Source organism: Diabrotica undecimpunctata, unplaced genomic scaffold (genome assembly GCF_040954645.1).
Source record: "Diabrotica undecimpunctata isolate CICGRU unplaced genomic scaffold, icDiaUnde3 ctg00001141.1, whole genome shotgun sequence".
In the NCBI taxonomy this organism is placed as follows: Eukaryota; Metazoa; Arthropoda; class Insecta; order Coleoptera; family Chrysomelidae; genus Diabrotica; species Diabrotica undecimpunctata.
In genome coordinates, this window is record NW_027312730.1 from 1,083 (window position 1) to 20,998 (window position 19,916).

The window sequence follows — 19,916 nt, forward strand, 5'->3', positions numbered from 1 at the left end:
ACACTATTTTTATTATTTATGGAAAAAATCATAGGTACTAACGGAACAGCAAAATAGTAAAATACAGGCTATAGAGATAAATTTTTTAAGAAGATTTAAAGCGGCCGCACAATTGCCCGGGAACGGGTACGAGAACGGAAACGGAAACGGAAAAAAAGTTAAGCTCTACGTAAATCAATGTTTAGATGCATAATAACCGAGAACGAGAAGCCGTCCGGTAACGAGAACGGGAAAGTTGCCCATGTGTCAACTTTCTCGTTCCCGTTGTATTCCCGCAACCAATCAGAAAGCAGTATTTAAAATACTGTCAAATGCCAAATAACAATTTGTTTACATTGTGAGTGACCATTTTATAACCTAACCCTCTTGTCTATAAATATTTGAATGATATACTTTTTATCTTTATGCTGACAAACCTTCTTTGTGATTGCACACATATTATGTAAAATTATTGAAAGATCATAAAAAACTAAATTATTAAAAGCTCGTTCGCATTAAATAAATCCATATTTGCAGAGTTACCAGACATCCTCTTTTAATAAATTAGAAAAAGATTTCCACAAAATTTATGTTGAGAAAAAAATAATTAACAGCACAAGTGACAGTGACACAAAATATTTAAATATTCATAGCACAAAACACCTTGTTTACCCTTAATTGTGAATCCGCTGATGCTTTCAGTTTCCGTTCTCGTTCCCGTTTCCGTTCTCGTTCCCGTTTCCGGTCAATTGTGCAGCCGCCTTTAGAGGCATTATCAAAATGGATAGAATAAGAAACACAGATCTAATTAACGAACTAAAAATATAATCCACATTGGAATTTATAGAACAGAAATAGCTGTGTTAGTGGGATTATTTACACTGGATGAAAGATAACATACCAGTAAGAAGAGTGTAGGAAGCAAAAATATTGAAAAACATAAGAAGAAACCGGAAAGGTATTAGAGAGAAGGAGAATGACATAAACAGACGTAAGGATGATGACATAAAACTGCAAAGAATGAAAGAAATTTGTTAAGAAGTAAATTAAACCTTACACCTCATATGGTAGAACGGTTTTATAATAAACAAAGTACTTAGTTATTACGATATAAAAGGGCATATTTCTTAATTAAAAATTTATTTTTGTTTGCGTTTTTTTAATTAAAAATCTTAAAACAAAAAGTTATTGGAAATAGGTGTATACATTATTATTATCTAAAGAAAAGCTTTGGCCAAAATTGTGGTAGTCCTTCTAGTTCAGGAGATAAGCTTAATCACTTCCTTTTATGTGAAATGTGAAGTATAAAATAGAAATGTGTAATCTGTGTTTCTATAATAAAAAGCAGATAATACCAACTGATTTCATTAGATTTGTAATCGTGTATCCCTCATTCCAGTTACTTTGGTTATTGCTACAGGATAAAGAAACACCTCTGATGACTTTTTTTTTATTCTTGGTGAGATCATAGATGGTTTCGTAGAACAGTTGCACTGCGTCAATGATAAGTGCTGTTTCCAGTTTAGTTTTCCACGCTTGAAGAAGAATTGGAATACCGGAAAATGGCAGGGCACTCATTTTTTGTATGTTTTCTGTTATTTGTGTAACTTCTTTACTGTCAGGATCCAACATTCTTACCTAAAACAAAAAATGCTATTCTCGTATGCTATGCTTGTTCTCGTCAGATTTACCCAATATAGGTCAGAAAAACTTCTTATTGGTAAATAATAAGAGAATTAAATTTTAGTCGAAAGAAAAGAGATACACTCATAGAAAAGAAAAAGATAATTTGCTAAAAAAAATTACCTTTTTAAGTTTTGTTCTGAGAAAATCGCATTATTTTTTAAGCAAGACTTAATCAAGGCTATACAAAAGGAGAAAAAAATGTTAATGTCATGTATTTATCTCTAAGAATTATTCTATTAGTTTTATGTTTTGTGTTAGATGCCATATTAAGTTTGACATTTCTCGAGATGACAGTATTATGTAATAGTTCTTAAATAAAAGTGAAAATCACTTCGTGAAAATCTTTTTCATTTTCACGAAGTTTTCACGTGCTTTTTCAATTCTGACTCTTATTTCTGCAGTATAATCGTTATTTTCTGTGATTATCGTTCCCAACTAAGTATATCTTTTTACTCTCTCAATCTGCTGGCCGCCTACTATTCTCCACTATATCTTAATATGTATTTTGTTCATTATTCTTTCTAAGTCTTCCAAGTTGTCGGCTATTATGACTGTATCGTCGGCATACCTAATGTTGTTAATTAAACTTCCGTTCACTTTTATGCCGACTGTCTCGTTTACCAAAGCTTCTTGTATGATTTCTTCAGAATAAGCATTAAACAATAACGGCGGCAGTATGCAACCTTGCCTGACCCCTCTCCTTATCTCCACTTCTTCTGACACATCTCTTCCAATTTTCACTCTTCCAATGTTACATCCCTCACATTCAGATTCTTGTTTTTGAGTACTTCTATAAGTCGGTCATGTTTTACCTTATCGAATGCCTTGTTGTAGTCTATAAAGCATACATATTTCGGACACTGCGTGGATAATGAAACGAAGCTGCGTCTTGCTGGAAAATGATGTTTTAATGAAAATATTGTGGATTATTTCATTATTCAATATATTGAGGTATTTTTCCCCAATTAAATTTCCATCAATGAATATTAGACCTACTTACTTACTTTCCGTCTCCGGAACACCAACAGCTTTAAATTTTGTCATTCGTTAAGAATAGGTCTTCTTTTGTGCAGGTATCTCTCATCTCTGTGCATGATAGTAGTGACTATTTTGAACCGCGCCACAGTCGCAGGTATCGTCCTCCTGGTATCCCCATTTCTTCAGATGAGTAGCAAAACGTGAAGCGCCAGTTCTTAGTCTGTTTAGCGCTTTCCACGTGGGATACGGCAAATTGTGTCCAGCGGCCATTTCCTCTGAGGGAGCAGAATGTGTTGTAGCTGACGCTTGCTATAGGTGTATTCGACGCGTCTTTGGCTCTTCGGAAAGAGATCGTGATTTTTTCAGAAAACTTTTCCGAGATTTTAATTTACTTGGCTGAACTTGGTGGTCATACAAGGGGTGCCTTCGATCCGTCTCCTGTTTCTTTCGTTCTATCTCTAATGTGACCTGTCTTCTGATAGCAGGTGGAGCGATTCCAACTATAGGGTAGACCTCTTCGATAGGTGTCGGTTTCAGGCAACCAGATATTATATGAACCGTTTCATTTAACGTAACATCGACGTTTTTAGCGTGAGCAGAGTTTTCCCACACTGGTGCTCCAAACTCGGCGACAGAAAAACAATGCTAAGGCAGAAGTACGGAGAGTGTGTGGCTGTGCTCCCCATTTTATGTTTGTTAGTTTTCGGATGATATTATTTCTGGTGCTTATTTTTTTCTTGACATCTTGACACTGATATCGATAAGACAGAGTTCTATCTAGATGTACGCCGAGGTATTTTGGCATCTCATTGTGTTCCAGCATCTGACCACGCCATTCCACCTCCAGTATCCTTCGGGCATGCTTATTTCTAAGGTAGAAAACACTCACCTGGGTTTTTGTAGGATTGGGTTTCAGATGGTTTTCGTCATAGTATAGTGCTAAGTCTTCTAGGGCATCTGTCAGTTTTACTTTGACTTCATTGAAAGTACTTCCCTGAGCTGCCACAGCTGTATAATCTGCGTAAGTAACTGTCTTGTTTGTTGGTTTTTGGGTTGGTCGTTGGTGTAAATGTTGTATAGCAATAGCGCGAGGGCACTTCCCTGTGGGAGTCCATGTTTTTTTATCCCTCCACCGTGTTCTTGGACTGGAGCGTTAAGTAGAAGCATCTATTCTGAAAAAGACATTTCATTTCATTAGCCTTGTTAGTCGGAAATCTTTTGTAATTTCGTAGAGTTTTAGCAACAGCCGTTGATGGTTCACTGTGTTATAGGCGGCAGTCAGGCCTATGAACGTTACTCCTGTTATTTCTTTCCGTTCAAACCCATCTTCAATATGTTGGGTGAGATTAAGAGTTTGACTACAGCAGCAGCAATATTAGACCTACAAGATAATTAACAATATACCTGCTCCTACATGTAACTTTTCCAGAAATTGTGTATGACCTTCATGAAACGATGCTATGCATCAAACCAGTATCTGACATTCTGACGGCAAACGAGGCCGTTAAAAAAATATGTAGCTTCATCACAAAACAAAATAATCAGTATTTTGTTCAAAAGTGGTGGTCGTAACTGGAAGTGAAAGTTCATCATATTTACAATATTCAATTCGTTTATCTAGATCATCTTCCGTTAGTTCGTGAACCATTTGCAGTTTAGATGAAATCCATACATTTTTTTAAATATTTTCAAAACTGGTTTTAAGTGACATCACAACCACGAGCTGTAGTTCTGTATGATGCAGATAGATCTAAAAAGAATTATAACAAAACATTTATCTGTGTGTAATCTGTAACAGTACATTTTTTACCAGGCCGCTTCTCGTTTTATAGTCTGTCAGTTTCAAGAAAACTTAGAAATAAGGGATCTAAAATAATGAAAAATATGGAAATTAACATTGGAAATTAGCGTGGTCACTTTGCTCTACCAATTCAATTTTTCTAACCTAAAAAAAGTCTCTACAAATCATCTAAATTTTTTTGGAAATGATGACAAAATAATATGCTGAAAAAGTGTTTTCTTACCACTGTTATATTGGTGCCTGCATACTGAAATGGCGACAGATCTACTGTCTGCGTATCTAAATTTGTGATGAGATAGTTATACGTTTCCGTCATCATTCCTACCTGCTGCAATTGCTTTAAAACTTCTTCTAAAATATTAGTAGAACAGACTAATACGTAATTGGTTTCACCTAGAGCTTTGACTTCCGTTAAAGCTACCCTATAGTTTCCACTGTCGGTGGTTTCCAGCTGTTTAAGAAGGATTTTTTTGCCTAAATACAGATAAAAAATAGAATAAAGAAATGTATATCTAGTTATAAAAAAAAAAGAAATTGTTATTTGAAAAGTACAAAAGTACAAAATGTTATTGGCACATTATAAGCGACAGAGTTAAATTCCCAAAATTGTACCCCCTAACTTCATTATAAACCTGCGATAAACAAATAAAACAAGGGATTAAACAAAACATTATGCTCCGAAAATCATTGATAACACAGTTTTTATGATAACTCCTCTGTAAAGACCGTTGTAATATTCTAAATGAAGTATAAAGTATAAAGTATGTATTTTAAAATTTTGCGACTATTTTGGATTATAGCTAGACAAATGGTTCACTTTACTGTACAGCATCACAGCATAAGGAACAAGAAGTACTTACGAAAGTAACTGACTATTAATGAGAATATGAAACCAGTACTTTCTAAATTGAATTAAAAAATTTTTATTTATCTCTTTATACAGTATTAATAATAAGTTATTTATAGTAAATCCTTTTCTTACTCGGAAATGTTTGTTTGCCTAGCAGTTCTACCTTTTTTGCTCAACATTAAAGAGAGTTCAATATTAATTAACAAGGTTATGAAATGATTTAGAATTTTGAAACAAATTTTTATTTTATTTTTATTTTACACTCTGCCTGGAGGTTAGGAGCGCGAGGACTGGGTGGATTTAGTAGCTCAAAAGTTGCGTTCATGCCCCCAGCCGGTCCCAAGTCCGAATAAAAGAGGAGGGTTGATGGGCCAGGTTAGCATCCATTGTAAAAGAAAACCAGGCTCAAAGAACCGATATAAAGCCTCGGAATGAGACGGAACCTAAGATGACGAACCACGCAAAGAAAAGGAAAACAAGAGGAAAAAATAAGCCCACAATCAGATTAGCAACACGGAACATTACTCTTTTCAACAACAAAGACCAAGAGATAATAAAAGAATTGATAAATAAAAACATAGACATTTGTGCAATCCAAGAAACCAAGAAGAAAGGTAAAGGCCAAAGAGACTATAACCAATATTTTCTAGCATGCAGTGCAGTGAAGAAAGAAGAACGAGCACAAGCAGGCGTAGATATACTTGTCCATAAAACATTTAAAGACAACATAAATAACTGCCGTTATATCTCCGAAAGACTAATACATATGAACATCACAATGGACTACCAAAAATTAAATGTCAGATATATATATATATATATATATATATATATATATATATATATATATATATATATATATATATATATTATTGTGATATTTAAAGTCTTGGTGCGCCAAGCAATAATTAGCTAATTAATTTTTTTGATTAATTAAAATTATTTAAATGATATGATTATGACTCTATCACAATTTTTAATTCTTTTATCTCAGGGTTAAATTCGTGCTTCAATATCTATGCTATTACATGTGAAAGGTAAGGTCCAGAGAATACCGGAATAATAAAAAACACATATGATCTAACACTATATATTGAAATAAAAATAATGAAATAATTCACACTCAAAAGTTTTCAATAAACAAATCTCATATAAGGATTCTCAAAATTTTGTCTTCTCCGTACGTGAACAATCAAAATTTATGGTACAAACAATATTAATTGAAAACTCAAAATCCCAAACTATTCTAACTCTCCTAATCAAAATATTTATATCCTTTCTAAATTACGAGTAAAAATTGTGTTATCAATAAAAGAAAAAAAAAACTGCAGAAAACAAAAATATATCTCTCTGATGATGAGTGGTCCAAATCCTTGTTCCTTGTAGACTGTATTATCTCCTCTCAACCGCTCCCTATGTAATCAGCAATCTTACAACAGATTGTTGCAAGTATATCGTCCTTAATGATCTCAATATTTTGCTGCTTCAGCTTCTGTCAGATACACTAACTCCACAAAAACTCACTAACATTCAACACTACTGCTTGCTACTTCTTTGGAACCACCAGAGAACAATCACTGTTCCTCTTACAGACTTGGAAAATCAACTGATTCTATCTTTTCTCTCTCCTCAATCTCGCTAAACTTTTTCCTACATACTTATCCAACCTTTTTCAATCTCCGCCAATCAAAACTCGTCACAATTCCCCCATTTTTTCATTTCGATAACAAACAAATTTTTACCTATAATTATAAAATTTCCTAAAACTTATTTACAAATAATATTTTCTATAATTCTTAAAACTAACAAAAACCACTTTCTAAAATCTCTTCTATTTGTCTCTAATCACTGCATTAATGTAATTTGGAAAACCCCGTTCAATTGTCTTTTTGTTTTCACTTAAAATTATGCGGGTCACTCAAGTATAACAAAGAAATAATTTATGCAAAGCTTATATTTTGTTTAGTACAGGTAATTCAAGAAATTAATAACTCTCCTTCTTCGAAATGTTTGTTGGATATTATCCTACTTATCTGAATTATTTTAATGTTATTGAATTTTGAAATATTTTTAAACAAACCAATATTTTTCTCGATTTTACATATCATAACAAATCCCCGCCATTTGATCTGCCGAAAACTCTTTGTTAAATTTTAAAAAATGACAAAAGTTTTCTAGGATCAAATTATTTCACTATGTTATTAAAATCTATTCATGATATTGATAGATGTCGTGAATGTTAAAAATACCCCGTATATTTCCTGTCTCTATGTGCGCTAATTCATAACTATTTACCCCATTTTCCGTATTGACCCTATATGGACCTTCAAATATCGGCATCAATTTAGCACAAATACCATTTTGTAAATTCGACACCCTCAGTGCCTTCACTAAGACTTTATCTCCTTTCTGGAATTTGATCGGCCTTCTTCTTCGGGTTCTTTCTTGTCTTTGGAGATATTTCTCTCCACTTCGTCTCAATCTTCTTTGAACCAACTCGATCACTTCTTCGTATTGTCTGGGGGCGGTGTCTTCCCACGGTCTTGTAGGCATTGTTCCTTTCATTATATATAAAGGCGTCTCTTTAGTAACCGTATTTGGAGCACAATTCAAATAGGTCTCGATCTCAAACACTTTTCTGTCCCAATGTCGATGATGTTCTTCCGCGGCAATTCGTAGAAATTTTGTGACTTCTTGTATAAAACGCTCCGATGGGTTGCTCTGTGGATGACGGATGTTTATAAATTTTGTATCGATGCCCCTCTCTCTTAATTCACTTTTAAAACGTTCGTTCCTAAAATATGTCGCATTGTCCAATAAAATATTGTCTGGTCTTCCCACCGTTTCTATAAAATTGTCTATCTTCCTAAGTATTTCAATTCCTTTTGTGGTTCTGCATGCGTACAATTTAACATATTTTGAGAAAAGATCCACCATAACTAATATGTGTTTATTCCTTTGAGTTGTTGGTATCAAATCGCTCAACATATCAATAGCAACAATATCCAGTTTCTTCCGAGCTACGACGTTTTTTGTGACGTTTTCATTTTTAAAGTTCCTACTTTTACACTTTTGGCATGTCGCACAATTTCGAGTCACCTCTTTGGCTATTGTATAGTCCTGTCGACAAATGTAGTTCTCCCTGAACATAAGCCACACCTTTCTACTTCCAATATGTCCGTTGTCACAGTGTAACTTTAAAAAAACTTCTTTTGCCATTTGCTCCGTGATTACATAGAGTTCTTTACCATCGACCCTCTTAAAATATAGGTTATTTTCTTGTTCAGCCCTTTGCTTTTCTCTTTCATTCAATTCTTCCTGATTTTCCCTGATTTTGGCCAACGAAAATAAGCCTGCTTCTTCTCTCATTATGTTCATGCCTACGTGGAGAGTTTTGTGATCCTCTTTGCGGAATTGTTCATCTCTAGTCAACGCATCAGCCAAAATATTGTCCGTTCCTTTGATATATTTAAATTCAAAATCATATTCTTGGAGTAAAAGAATGCCCCTATGAATTCTATTATTTACCAACCTATTTTTCATTATGTGTATCAACGCTGCGTGGTCCGTTTCAATGGTGAATCTTGCCCCAAGTAGGTAAAAACGTAATTTGTTTACACAAAATAACACACTGGCAAACTCTAATTCAGTAACGCTGTATTTTCTCTCATACGTTTTGGTTACACGGGAAACAAAACATATTGGCACCTCTATATCGTCTTGTATCTGTGATAACACCCCTGCAAATTTTTTTATGGAAGCATCGGTCCTGAGAATGAAAGGTTGCTCATATCTTGGGTGGTGCACTCTTACAGCTGTGGAAAACGCTCCTTTTAAATTTTTGAAAGCGATTTCTTGTTCCGTTCCCCATTTCCATCTGATATTTTTCTTAAGTAATGCTATTAGCGGTATTTCTTTTGTACTGAGGTCTGGTATTAACTTTTTGAAATAGTTTACCATTCCTAAAAATCCCCGCAAAGTTTTTAAATTGGTTGGCCTAGGGTAGTTGTTTATGACTTCAATTCTATCTTCTGCAAGACAAATCCCTTTTGTGTCTAATTTGAATCCTAAATACAATACCTCTTTTTGGAAAAACTGACACTTTTGAATATTTAATTTTAATCCGGCTTGATCAAGTTCTTCGAGAACAGTATGAATATGTCGTAGATGGCTTGTTATATCCGGTGAGAAAATTAATAAATCATCTATGTAATGTACAACAAATTCTCCATGCCTATTTAAAATTGTGTGTAATGCGCGAACCAAAGCAGCGCATGCACTTTGTAGTCCAAATGGTACTACCCTAAATCGGTACACCACTCCGTCGATAGAAAAAGCGGTATAATTTCGACACTTTTCTGCCAAAGGTATTAACCAAAAACTGTGTTTCAAATCGATTTTGGAGAAAATGTGTGATCCTGTGATTCGTCCAAAAATGGCTTCTATGTTCAAAGGCGCTTCGTATTGCGCGATTGTGTGCGAATTAATGTTTCTTGCATCTAAACATAATCGCAAATCACCATTTGATTTTTTTACGCATACTATCGGGTTGATATATGGAGAGTCACATCTTTCGATCACCTTGTCTTTGATCATATTTTCAATTTCCTGTCCGACGCTTTGCCTGTATTTATACGGGATTGGATATGTTTTCGATTTAAAATTTTCTAAGTTTTTAACTTTAAAAGAATGTTCATAATTTTTAGCCACTCGGCTTTCTTCATTAATAAGATCTCCATAATTTTCTAAAATCTTCTCTATTTCCTTCTCCATGTTTTCTCCACATATTATTTTTCTTTCATCCTCAGTTTGTTCACATGTGTTCACTGTCCGTATTACTTCTTCACAAAATTCTGGATTCTCGTCCATAATTGCCATTTCTTCTCTGTCCTCTTCCGTTATTTCTTCTTCTATTTTTTCTTTATCTTTAATTTCTATCTGGTATTCCGAGCACCATGTTTCGGCTCCTTCCATTTTTCTGCTTATAACTTCCTTTTTTTCCTGCTTTCTTTTCGAACTCTTCTTCTTTTTTTTATTCTCTTTTCCTCTTCGGATTGATTTTTTTTCTTGAGCTTTCGATTTATCCTCTACCGTCATATTGATTTCTTTATGTTTTTCTTGTCCATTTATCCTTTCAGAAAATTTTCTCCTGTCTGTTTCCTTTTCTTCTTCTATGTTGTCTGGTTCTGCTCTGATTTCCAGTTGATTTTCCGAAAAATTGATGGTGATATGTTTTTCACTCAATTCATCAATTCCCGCTATCATATCATGATTTAGATCTTCGATCACCACACATTGCATAATATAGAATTGGTCTCCCACTCTGATCCGTACTCCTAAACCTTCGTTTACTGTCGTCAATTTTTTATTATTTGCACCCACTAAAGCCACCCTCGGAATCTTATACACAAATCTGTCCATATTTAATTCTTTTACTAGTTTTTTATTGATTAACGAAATTTCCGATCCAGAATCAATCAGAATTTTAATCGCTTTATGTTTTATAAATGCATCTAAAAAAATTAGACTGGAATTAGAATTTTGTTTTTCGTTTCCCGCCAACTGTATAAACTCTCTCGGGTGACAAAATATACCGGAGAGTTTTTTACTTTTGTTTAGTGGATGCCTTATTGAAAATCCTGTCTGGATTCATTGAATACTTCTTCTTCCTCTTTTTCTATTGCTACATGATTCATCTCTCTTCTGTTTTGTCGTTGGAATCTCTGATTATTTCTATCGTCCCTTTGTTCGTTCGTATTCCTATTCGGAGGATTTTGTGCATCTCTATTCCTGTTGTGATTTTCATTTGTTCTATTTTGTGCATCATTCCGGTTATCGTAATTTTGTTGTCTATTGTAATTATTGTAATTTCTCGGCCTATATTCGTTTGTTGATCTGGGATGTCGGTTTCTCTGGTCATAATTTGATGAATACCTTCTTTCCGGTCCATTATATTGGTCATGTTGTCTTCTATTTCTCATTTCTTTTCTTTTCGCTTCTTTTAATTGAAGGAATTGGCACAAACTATCAATATCTTGATAGTTTCTCAAAATCACGTGATCTTCCAACGTTTCCTCAAAATGTCTGCTGATCATTTCTACCAGCTGTTCGGTAGAATATTTGTATTCTAGATATTTTGAATTGTTATATATCTGCAAAGCATATCTTTCTTCAGATATTCCCATTTTTTCGTGATATTTTCCATTCTGTAGCTCTTGGTTGATTTCTCTCTGTTTATTTTTCCCCCAGAAATAGTTGAGAAATTTATTTTCAAAATCTGTCCAATTTTCAAACTCATCTTCCTTGCTTTCATACCATAACACTGCTCCTTCTTTCAAATGGTTTCTAATTGTTTCTTTGCAATCGTCAAAATATCTAATATGTTGTAATTTGGTTTTCAAATTTTTGACAAACGGTACTGGGTGTGTTTTCCGAATATCCCCGCCAAATTGTATTTTCGCCTCGCTTGTTCCATGGATGATAACTTCTTTTCTCTCTACCCCTCTTAGTTCAATTTCTGCCATTTGTTTTTCATTTTGCTTTAATCTTCTTTCTACTTCCTTCCTGTCTTCTTGTAGCGCATTTTCAAATTTTATTTCTAATCCCTCCAAATTATCTTTAATTCTCATTTCTTGTTCTTTCATATTATTTTTAATTTCATTAATCTCTTCTATTTGTTGTATCAGTTCTTTCTTTATCCCCTCAACACATCCTTTAATTTCCTGTTCATAGTTTTCCAAACGCTGCTCTATATTTCTGTTATTTAGTTCTATTGTTTGTTTTGTTTCTTGTTGATTTCTATCCATTTTATCCATTTTCTTTGATGTTTCATTTTGGTTTTTCTCTATTGTTTGTTTTGTTTCTGCCATTGTTTGTGACTGGAGTTGCATTAGTTGTAATATTTTATCTATTCCTGATAGTTCTTTTCTCTCCTCAACTATTGTCACATTTCCTTCATTATCCGATACTTCTTCCAAAATTGTTTCATCTTCTCTGTTATCCTCCTTCCTTTCCTGCATTTTACTTTGTCTCCTTGTGACAGACATGTTGTTACTTTTTGTTATTGTTTTTGTCCCCGCCAAATGTGAAATTTTACAACACTCTATATGTTTCAGAACACGACAATATTTCTCCCCAAATGTATTAAATTTTCACGACAAATATCGAATATGCAATCAGTAAAATTCAAATAATTCAAAATAAATATCAAATGTACGATTGATAAAGAAAATAAAATCAAATAATTCAATAGCAGTAAATATCCACTAACTACGATCAATCAATAAATCAAATTTATATTCCCTGGAAAAATTGTCAAAATACTTTCAAATTCAAATTCCCTCAATGTTATATGTTTTTATCTCTGGATCACCTGTACTTATTCCAGATCTCTTTCCCTTCCTTCAAATGTAAAGCTGCGATATTTTCAAGCCCCACGTTTTGGAAGCCAGTTATTGTGATATTTAAAGTCTTGGTGCGCCAAGCAATAATTAGCTAATTAATTTTTTTGATTAATTAAAATTATTTAAATGATATGATTATGACTCTATCACAATTTTTAATTCTTTTATCTCAGGGTTAAATTCGTGCTTCAATATCTATGCTATTACATGTGAAAGGTAAGGTCCAGAGAATACCGGAATAATAAAAAACACATATGATCTAACACTATATATTGAAATAAAAATAATGAAATAATTCACACTCAAAAGTTTTCAATAAACAAATCTCATATAAGGATTCTCAAAATTTTGTTCTCCGTACGTGAACAATCAAAATTTATGGTACAAACAATATTAATTGAAAACTCAAAATCCCAAACTATTCTAACTCTCCTAATCAAAATATTTATATCCTTTCTAAATTACGAGTAAAAATTGTGTTATCAATAAAAGAAAAAAAAAACTGCAGAAAACAAAAATATCTCTCTCTGATGATGAGTGGTCCAAATCCTTGTTCCTTGTAGACTGTATTATCTCCTCTCAACCGCTCCCTATGTAATCAGCAATCTTACAACATATTGTTGCAAGTATATCGTCCTTAATGATCTCAATATTTTGCTGCTTCAGCTTCTGTCAGATACACTAACTCCACAAAAACTCACTAACATTCAACACTACTGCTTGCTACTTCTTTGGAACCACCAGAGAACAATCACTGTTCCTCTTACAGACTTGGAAAATCAACTGATTCTATCTTTTCTCTCTCCTCAATCTCGCTAAACTTTTTCCTACATACTTATCCAACCTTTTTCAATCTCCGCCAATCAAAACTCGTCACAATTCCCCCATTTTTTCATTTCGATAACAAACAAATTTTTACCTATAATTATAAAATTTCCTAAAACTTATTTACAAATAATATTTTCTATAATTCTTAAAACTAACAAAAACCACTTTCTAAAATCTCTTCTATTTGTCTCTAATCACTGCATTAATGTAATTTGGAAAACCCCGTTCAATTGTCTTTTTGTTTTCACTTAAAATTATGCGGGTCACTCAAGTATAACAAAGAAATAATTTATGCAAAGCTTATATTTTGTTTAGTACAGGTAATTTAAGAAATTAATAACTCTCCTTCTTCGAAATGTTTGTTGGATATTATCCTACTTATCTGAATTATTTTAATGTTATTGAATTTTGAAATATTTTTAAACAAACCAATATTTTTCTCGATTTTACATATCATAACAATATATATATATATATATATATATATATATATATATATATATATATATATATATATATATATATATATATATATAAATCCCCGAGGCCAGCAAACCTAAGGAGGAACGAGAGGCATTCGGCATTCTACGAACAATTGCAAACCATCCTCGATGAAATACCTCATGAAGTACCCTTAATTCTTATGGGTGATTTTAATGCACAAATCGGAAATGAAATATTTCCAGGAATAAAACAAAGATTTAATGAAAACCATGTCAACGCAAATGGAGAACTCGTGGCTAATCTCTGTGCTTCTAACGAACTAAGAATCAATAATACATTTTTTGACCATAAGCCCCAGTATAAATATACATTTGAAAACTCCAGGGAGTACAAATCTATGATTGGTTTTATAGTCATTAATAGAAAAATCCACCCAAAGCAGATTCTAGATATCAGAACTTTAAACTCAGCAGACTTAGGGAGTGAACACAAACTAGTACTAGCAAAAATAGGAATGAAAATAACACCAAAACATTTTCTACAGGAAATCACCGAGGAAAAATTCAATGTAGAATAACTGTGGAAGGACTCTACAAGAGAAATATACCAAAGGAGGCTAGCACAGAAGATACAGCTGAAAAAAATAGACGACATCAAAGATATAACCACGAGAAGAGAGAAAATTAAAAACAACATTGAAGAAGCAGCAACAGAAGCTCTAGGGAAACACAAAGTCATACTGAACAAAAGAAACAACAAAAATACGCCATGGTTCAGAAAAGAAATAAAAGAGAAATGTAAAGAGAAACAAGAGGCCTACACGAAGTACAAAACATCAAATACTCCAATATCCCCAGACACCTATAGAGGAATACAAAATCAAACAAAGCAGTTGGTAAGAAGAACAAAAAATGAACACTGGTAACAGTTTACAAAAAGAATGGAAAGCGGTACACAAAAACAAATATGGAGATTCATAAGAAACCAACGGAAAGAAATGGCAGAATTGAAGGAATACAATAACATACCAGCAAACGAATGGGAAAGATACCTGACGGAACTGTTTAAAGAAAAGGAAAATAATAATCAACACAATAACGTACCTGAATTAAGACACGAAATAGAAATCAGTTTTCAGGAAGTAGAGATAGCCATGAATTCAGGCAAAAATAGAAAGTCACCAGGACCAGACGGAATAACCAACGAGCTCCTAAAACACGAAGGCGAAAGTATAACCCTAGAGATGACAAAACTTATACAAAAACTAATATTGCACTGCAAGACACCAGACGTATGAAGAAACAGCATAATGATACCAATGTTCAAGAAAAGGGATAAAGAAGACCCCAACAATTATAGATGTATATATCTAATGATCACCGCACTTAAGCTTACCACAAAAGTCCTAACCAACAAAATCAATAAACTAACAACTTTATCAGATGAACAACAAGGATTCAGATCCGGAAGATCCTGCGTAGACGCCGTATTTGTACTAAGACAAATCACAGAAAAGGCCAAAACCAGCATATCTATGTTTTATAGACCTGACAAAGGCTTTCGATCGCATCCAAGTCGAAGACGTCTTACACCTACTGTATAAAAGAAGCATACCAATCAATAGTATACAAACCATCGAAAACATCTACTTCTCCAATTGAATACAGGCAAAGATAAATGGAAAACTAACACAGTGTATACCAGTACAAGTTAAGCCCACTTCTCTTAATATAATAATGGACGAAATAATGCAAGCAGTACGTAAAGGTCATGGTTAAAGAATGGGGAACAAAGAAATCCAAATATTATGTTATACAGACGATGCCTCATTAATCGCAGAAACACAAGATGAACTCCATAGATTAACACACATCTTCAGTATAACAGCCAAATGCATGACAACATCTAAATACCAACTACGATGTAAAATCGAAATTTATGGAAAAATAATAAAGCAGCAAGCAAGGTTTAGATATTTGGGGATATATAACTAGTTACGGAGTTTTTGAAGAAGAAGTACGACAATAAAGCTTAAAAGCAAGTAAAGCGGCAGGATCTCTAAATGACACAATCTGGAAGAACAAATATCTAAGACAAGACACAAAAACAAGAATCTATAAAGCAGCAATTAGACCTATAATAACATACACGGCTGAGACAAGACCGTGATACATCTAAAACTAGACGACTACTAGAAACAGCAGAGATGAAAATACTTCGATGAATATCAGGGAAAAGTCTGTTGGATAGGGAGAGAAGTGAAAACATAAGAAGGGTATGCAATATAGGAGACATAAATGAATGGGTGACAAAACGGAAACAGGAGTGGAACGAACACATTAGTAGAATGGCAGAGGATAGGATAGTATAAATAGCACGAGATAAGTCACCAAATGGACGAAGAAGTATTGGCAGACCAAGAAAAAGATGGTGCGATAATTTAAACAATTTAGGAGACTAATAAGAAACAGGCTTTAAAGCCTACATACCAGAAGGAAGAAGAAGAAAATTTTTATTTTATATTTACCTGCAAAATATTTGTTATCAATATAGTTTTGACTATTCAAAGCTTCACCCCTGGCTTTTTCCACAAAAGGTCGAGATATTGCCCTGTTAGAAATGACGCACCACGCAAGGATTTTATCTACATATTTTGCTTAGTGCTCGTATCTGACATTGTCAGGGCATTCCTGTAAGTTGTTTGTGGAAAAACCATAGATTCCATTCATTTTAGAATAACTCAAAGAATAATTAAAATAATGATTTTTTCATTGGACAAGTGTACATGTCTCAGTTGACGACAGCATCTTGGTATACGAAGAAATTTTGTTTTAAAGTTGTTGTGGTAATTACGTTTTTTTCCATATTTAAGACGATTCCTCCTTAATTCCAAGGAGATCTTAGGCTATTGACGAGCCAGTCTCTCCTCGTTAATATTCCAATCTGTTTTCTTGCTCTTCTTATCAATCTCTCTGATCTCTGTGCCGTAAATGCACGTGGTCTTTTACTTTTTGGGAGGTTAGAACATGGTATTCATTGGAATATTCGACAGATTTCAGCTTTTGCTACCCCCCAACCAACTTGTAGATACTTTTTTTTGTTTCTAATTTATACGACATCTTAAAGCAAAAACTTCAAATCAGATTAAAGTAAAAAAACTTTTGTCTCAAAAGTCAACTTGATAATATTTTTTGTGTTAAAATTAAATTGTTCATTGTGCACAATGAATTTTGTGCCAATTTTTTTAGGACATTCAGTTTACTCTATTTCTGGTTACAACTTTTCTACTATTTCTATACTTCTCTTGTATTATTATCACATGATTTTTTATATATCAAATACAGTATTTTTGAGATAAATAAGATTTTTATAGCATTCAATAAGTGGTCAATATTTAATACTCTGCACAAGCAAAGTAAGTGATATTAAGTATAACAAATTGGTATGTGTATGATGAAACCTCTGGTTCGGTTCACAAAAATATCCGATTTGAGCTCAATTTATTTCCATAGGACATTAAATACCAAAATCATAGAGATACAAACTGAAAAAGATATTGAAAATCCCTCAGTAGAAATCTCGGGAAAAGTACGAACTTGTTTAAAGGCATAGAGGCTATAAATTTGGCAGCAGAAACGGTGAGCGAAGCTATTATGGCGGCCTACAATGAAAACTGTCTGAAAAAAACAAGGAATAAGGCAGGTATAAGCTATACAATAAAGAAATTCGCAAAGCCCAAAGGAATTCACGGAGAGAGTTTTGCGAGGAGATTACTGATATCCGGGTCTGCTCTCGAATTTATAAAGTCCTGGTAAAGGATGGTTCTACCATTAAAGAAGTAGCTCTCCTAAAGTAAGATAATGGCAAATTTACGGAGACCAAAGAAAAAAGTGTTAGAGATAAACACGCACTTTCCGGCCTCAACAATTTTGAATAATTCAGATGTGCAAACCAACATAGACCAAAGGCTAGACTAGGTTAGGTTCTATAGATTGGAAAATAGTCACAGCAATCACAAGACCAAGCAGAATTAAATGGCCCATAAATGAATTTTAGCCATAGAACACAAATCTCTGGAATGGTGGAAGAAAGACAGGCAAAACTGTTCATTATAGAACACTCGTCAAAATTTACAGCAGACCTAATAAGCAAAGACAGGAAAACAGTCAAAGCCATAGTAGGTCTGTTAACAGGGCACTGTAAGCTGAATAGGCAGTTAAATCTGATTGGATTGGCAGATAACGATCTATGCAGATTTTGTCACCTAGGATAAAAAACAGCAGAGCAAATTTTGTGTCAGTGCCATAGCCTGACAAATGTGTGGTTGTTTGCATTAGGCGAGGAATAATCACCGGCAAAGAGCTACATGGAAATTACAGTTTCGAAGGTTGTAGACTTTTTAAAAAGGATCAGGCTAGAGAATATAATCTAGGATTAGAGGACCACAATAGATCTAAAAAGGTCGCAGTGGAATAGGCCAAACGCCTCTTCATTAGACATATCTAAGTGTTCAATATATAAAAAAAGAATTATAAATTCTAATTTCTGTCTCATACCTTTCTTTTCATTTATGTTCTTGATTTCGTTCAACTGTAGCAAAAACTCCACAGTCAACAAACTTTCTTCATCTTCATACAATACAACAACGCTTCGCCAGCCATAAGCTTCAACCAAGTCTCTAAACAACATAGACAACGCTCTCGGTTGTGGATGTAAATTGACTAAACTCTCATTCCTTCCCATATGGTAGTCCATATGGGTCTCTATATGAGGAATCTCCTTGGCATCACAGACACTCTGAACAAATGACGACGAAAAGTAGGAACTGGGGCCGAAAAGGCCAACTATTTTCTGCTTCAAAAGATCGCAGGTGCTCTTGTAAGCCTCCACGGTATTGAAAGGAGATATCTGGTACGTGACAGTTTCTAGCTCTATGTCTGAATGTGGATATTTGTCGTTCATCTTGTAGGTAGCTATTCTGAATGCCAAAGCTTGACTTTCATCGGTGAATATTCCACCTAAAAACAATCAATTTGTGTATAAATTATTTTTATCAAAATTAATTTTTTTAGATTATTTTTATTAACCTATACTAAAGTCTATCTGTTTGCAACTGGAAACTAGTTAAAAATGCAAATCTTCAGAATTCTGCAAACAACAAGTGGTTAAACTAAAATCACTCAAAATAATATTCTCTCGTGTTGAAATGTAGTTTTAGATATTATTTTTTTAAAGAGTTCACCCTGCTTACATAGGTGAGCCTAATACCTTAATAGGTATGAAAATCATGTGTTAGTGTTGGAGAATCAAAAAGGGACAGATGTATAGGTTAACTAAAATTAATATTAGATACCTAATGAGAAATGACAAATATAACCTACTACGAATAATAATTTAAGGGAAGAAGTGGATGAGGACAAAAGAGACATGTCATGAACTTTCAACAATTACTAACAGTGGCGCAGAATAGAGAACATTATGATCTAGTGATCGCAAACCTCCAGTAACGGAGTGCACCAGAAAAAGAAGATCGTATTGATATCTAAGGTGGAAGGAGCATTTTCAAGAGCTGTTAAACCCAGAAAAAGAACTAAACGAAGATGAAGAGATAATTCACCACACAGCAGAACAACTAGTTGAGCAAACAATATTGGAAGAAACGATAAACGTCATATAACATCTAAAAAATAACAAAGCACCTGGCACAGATGGAATAACTGCAGAACTGATAAAGAATGGTGGACATGCGCTATGGAGGCGTATCCATAAACTAATCGACCGCATATGGACACTAGAAGTCATCCCAGAAGATTGGAAAGTGGGAATTATACTTCCTATGTACAAAGGGGGAGACAAACGACTCTGCAAAAATTATAGGGGCATAACAGTTTTAAATGTCATCTACAAGATATTATCAGGAATTATATATAGCCGCCTGGAATCGTTT

General features: G+C 33.8%; 1 protein-coding gene across 1 annotated transcript; it reads right to left on the bottom strand.

Annotated features, from left to right (window-relative positions):
* Window positions 1-1,311: 1,311 nt before the first annotated feature.
* Window positions 1,312-18,987, bottom strand: LOC140431715 (glutamate receptor ionotropic, kainate 3-like; the record flags this gene model as incomplete). The annotated part of the gene is made up of 3 exons (XM_072519599.1): window positions 1,312-1,617; window positions 4,668-4,918; window positions 18,526-18,987. Coding segments are annotated over 3 exons (1,019 nt in total), but the record flags the coding sequence as incomplete, so codon positions are not given.
* Between the last annotated feature and the right edge of the window lie 929 nt (window positions 18,988-19,916).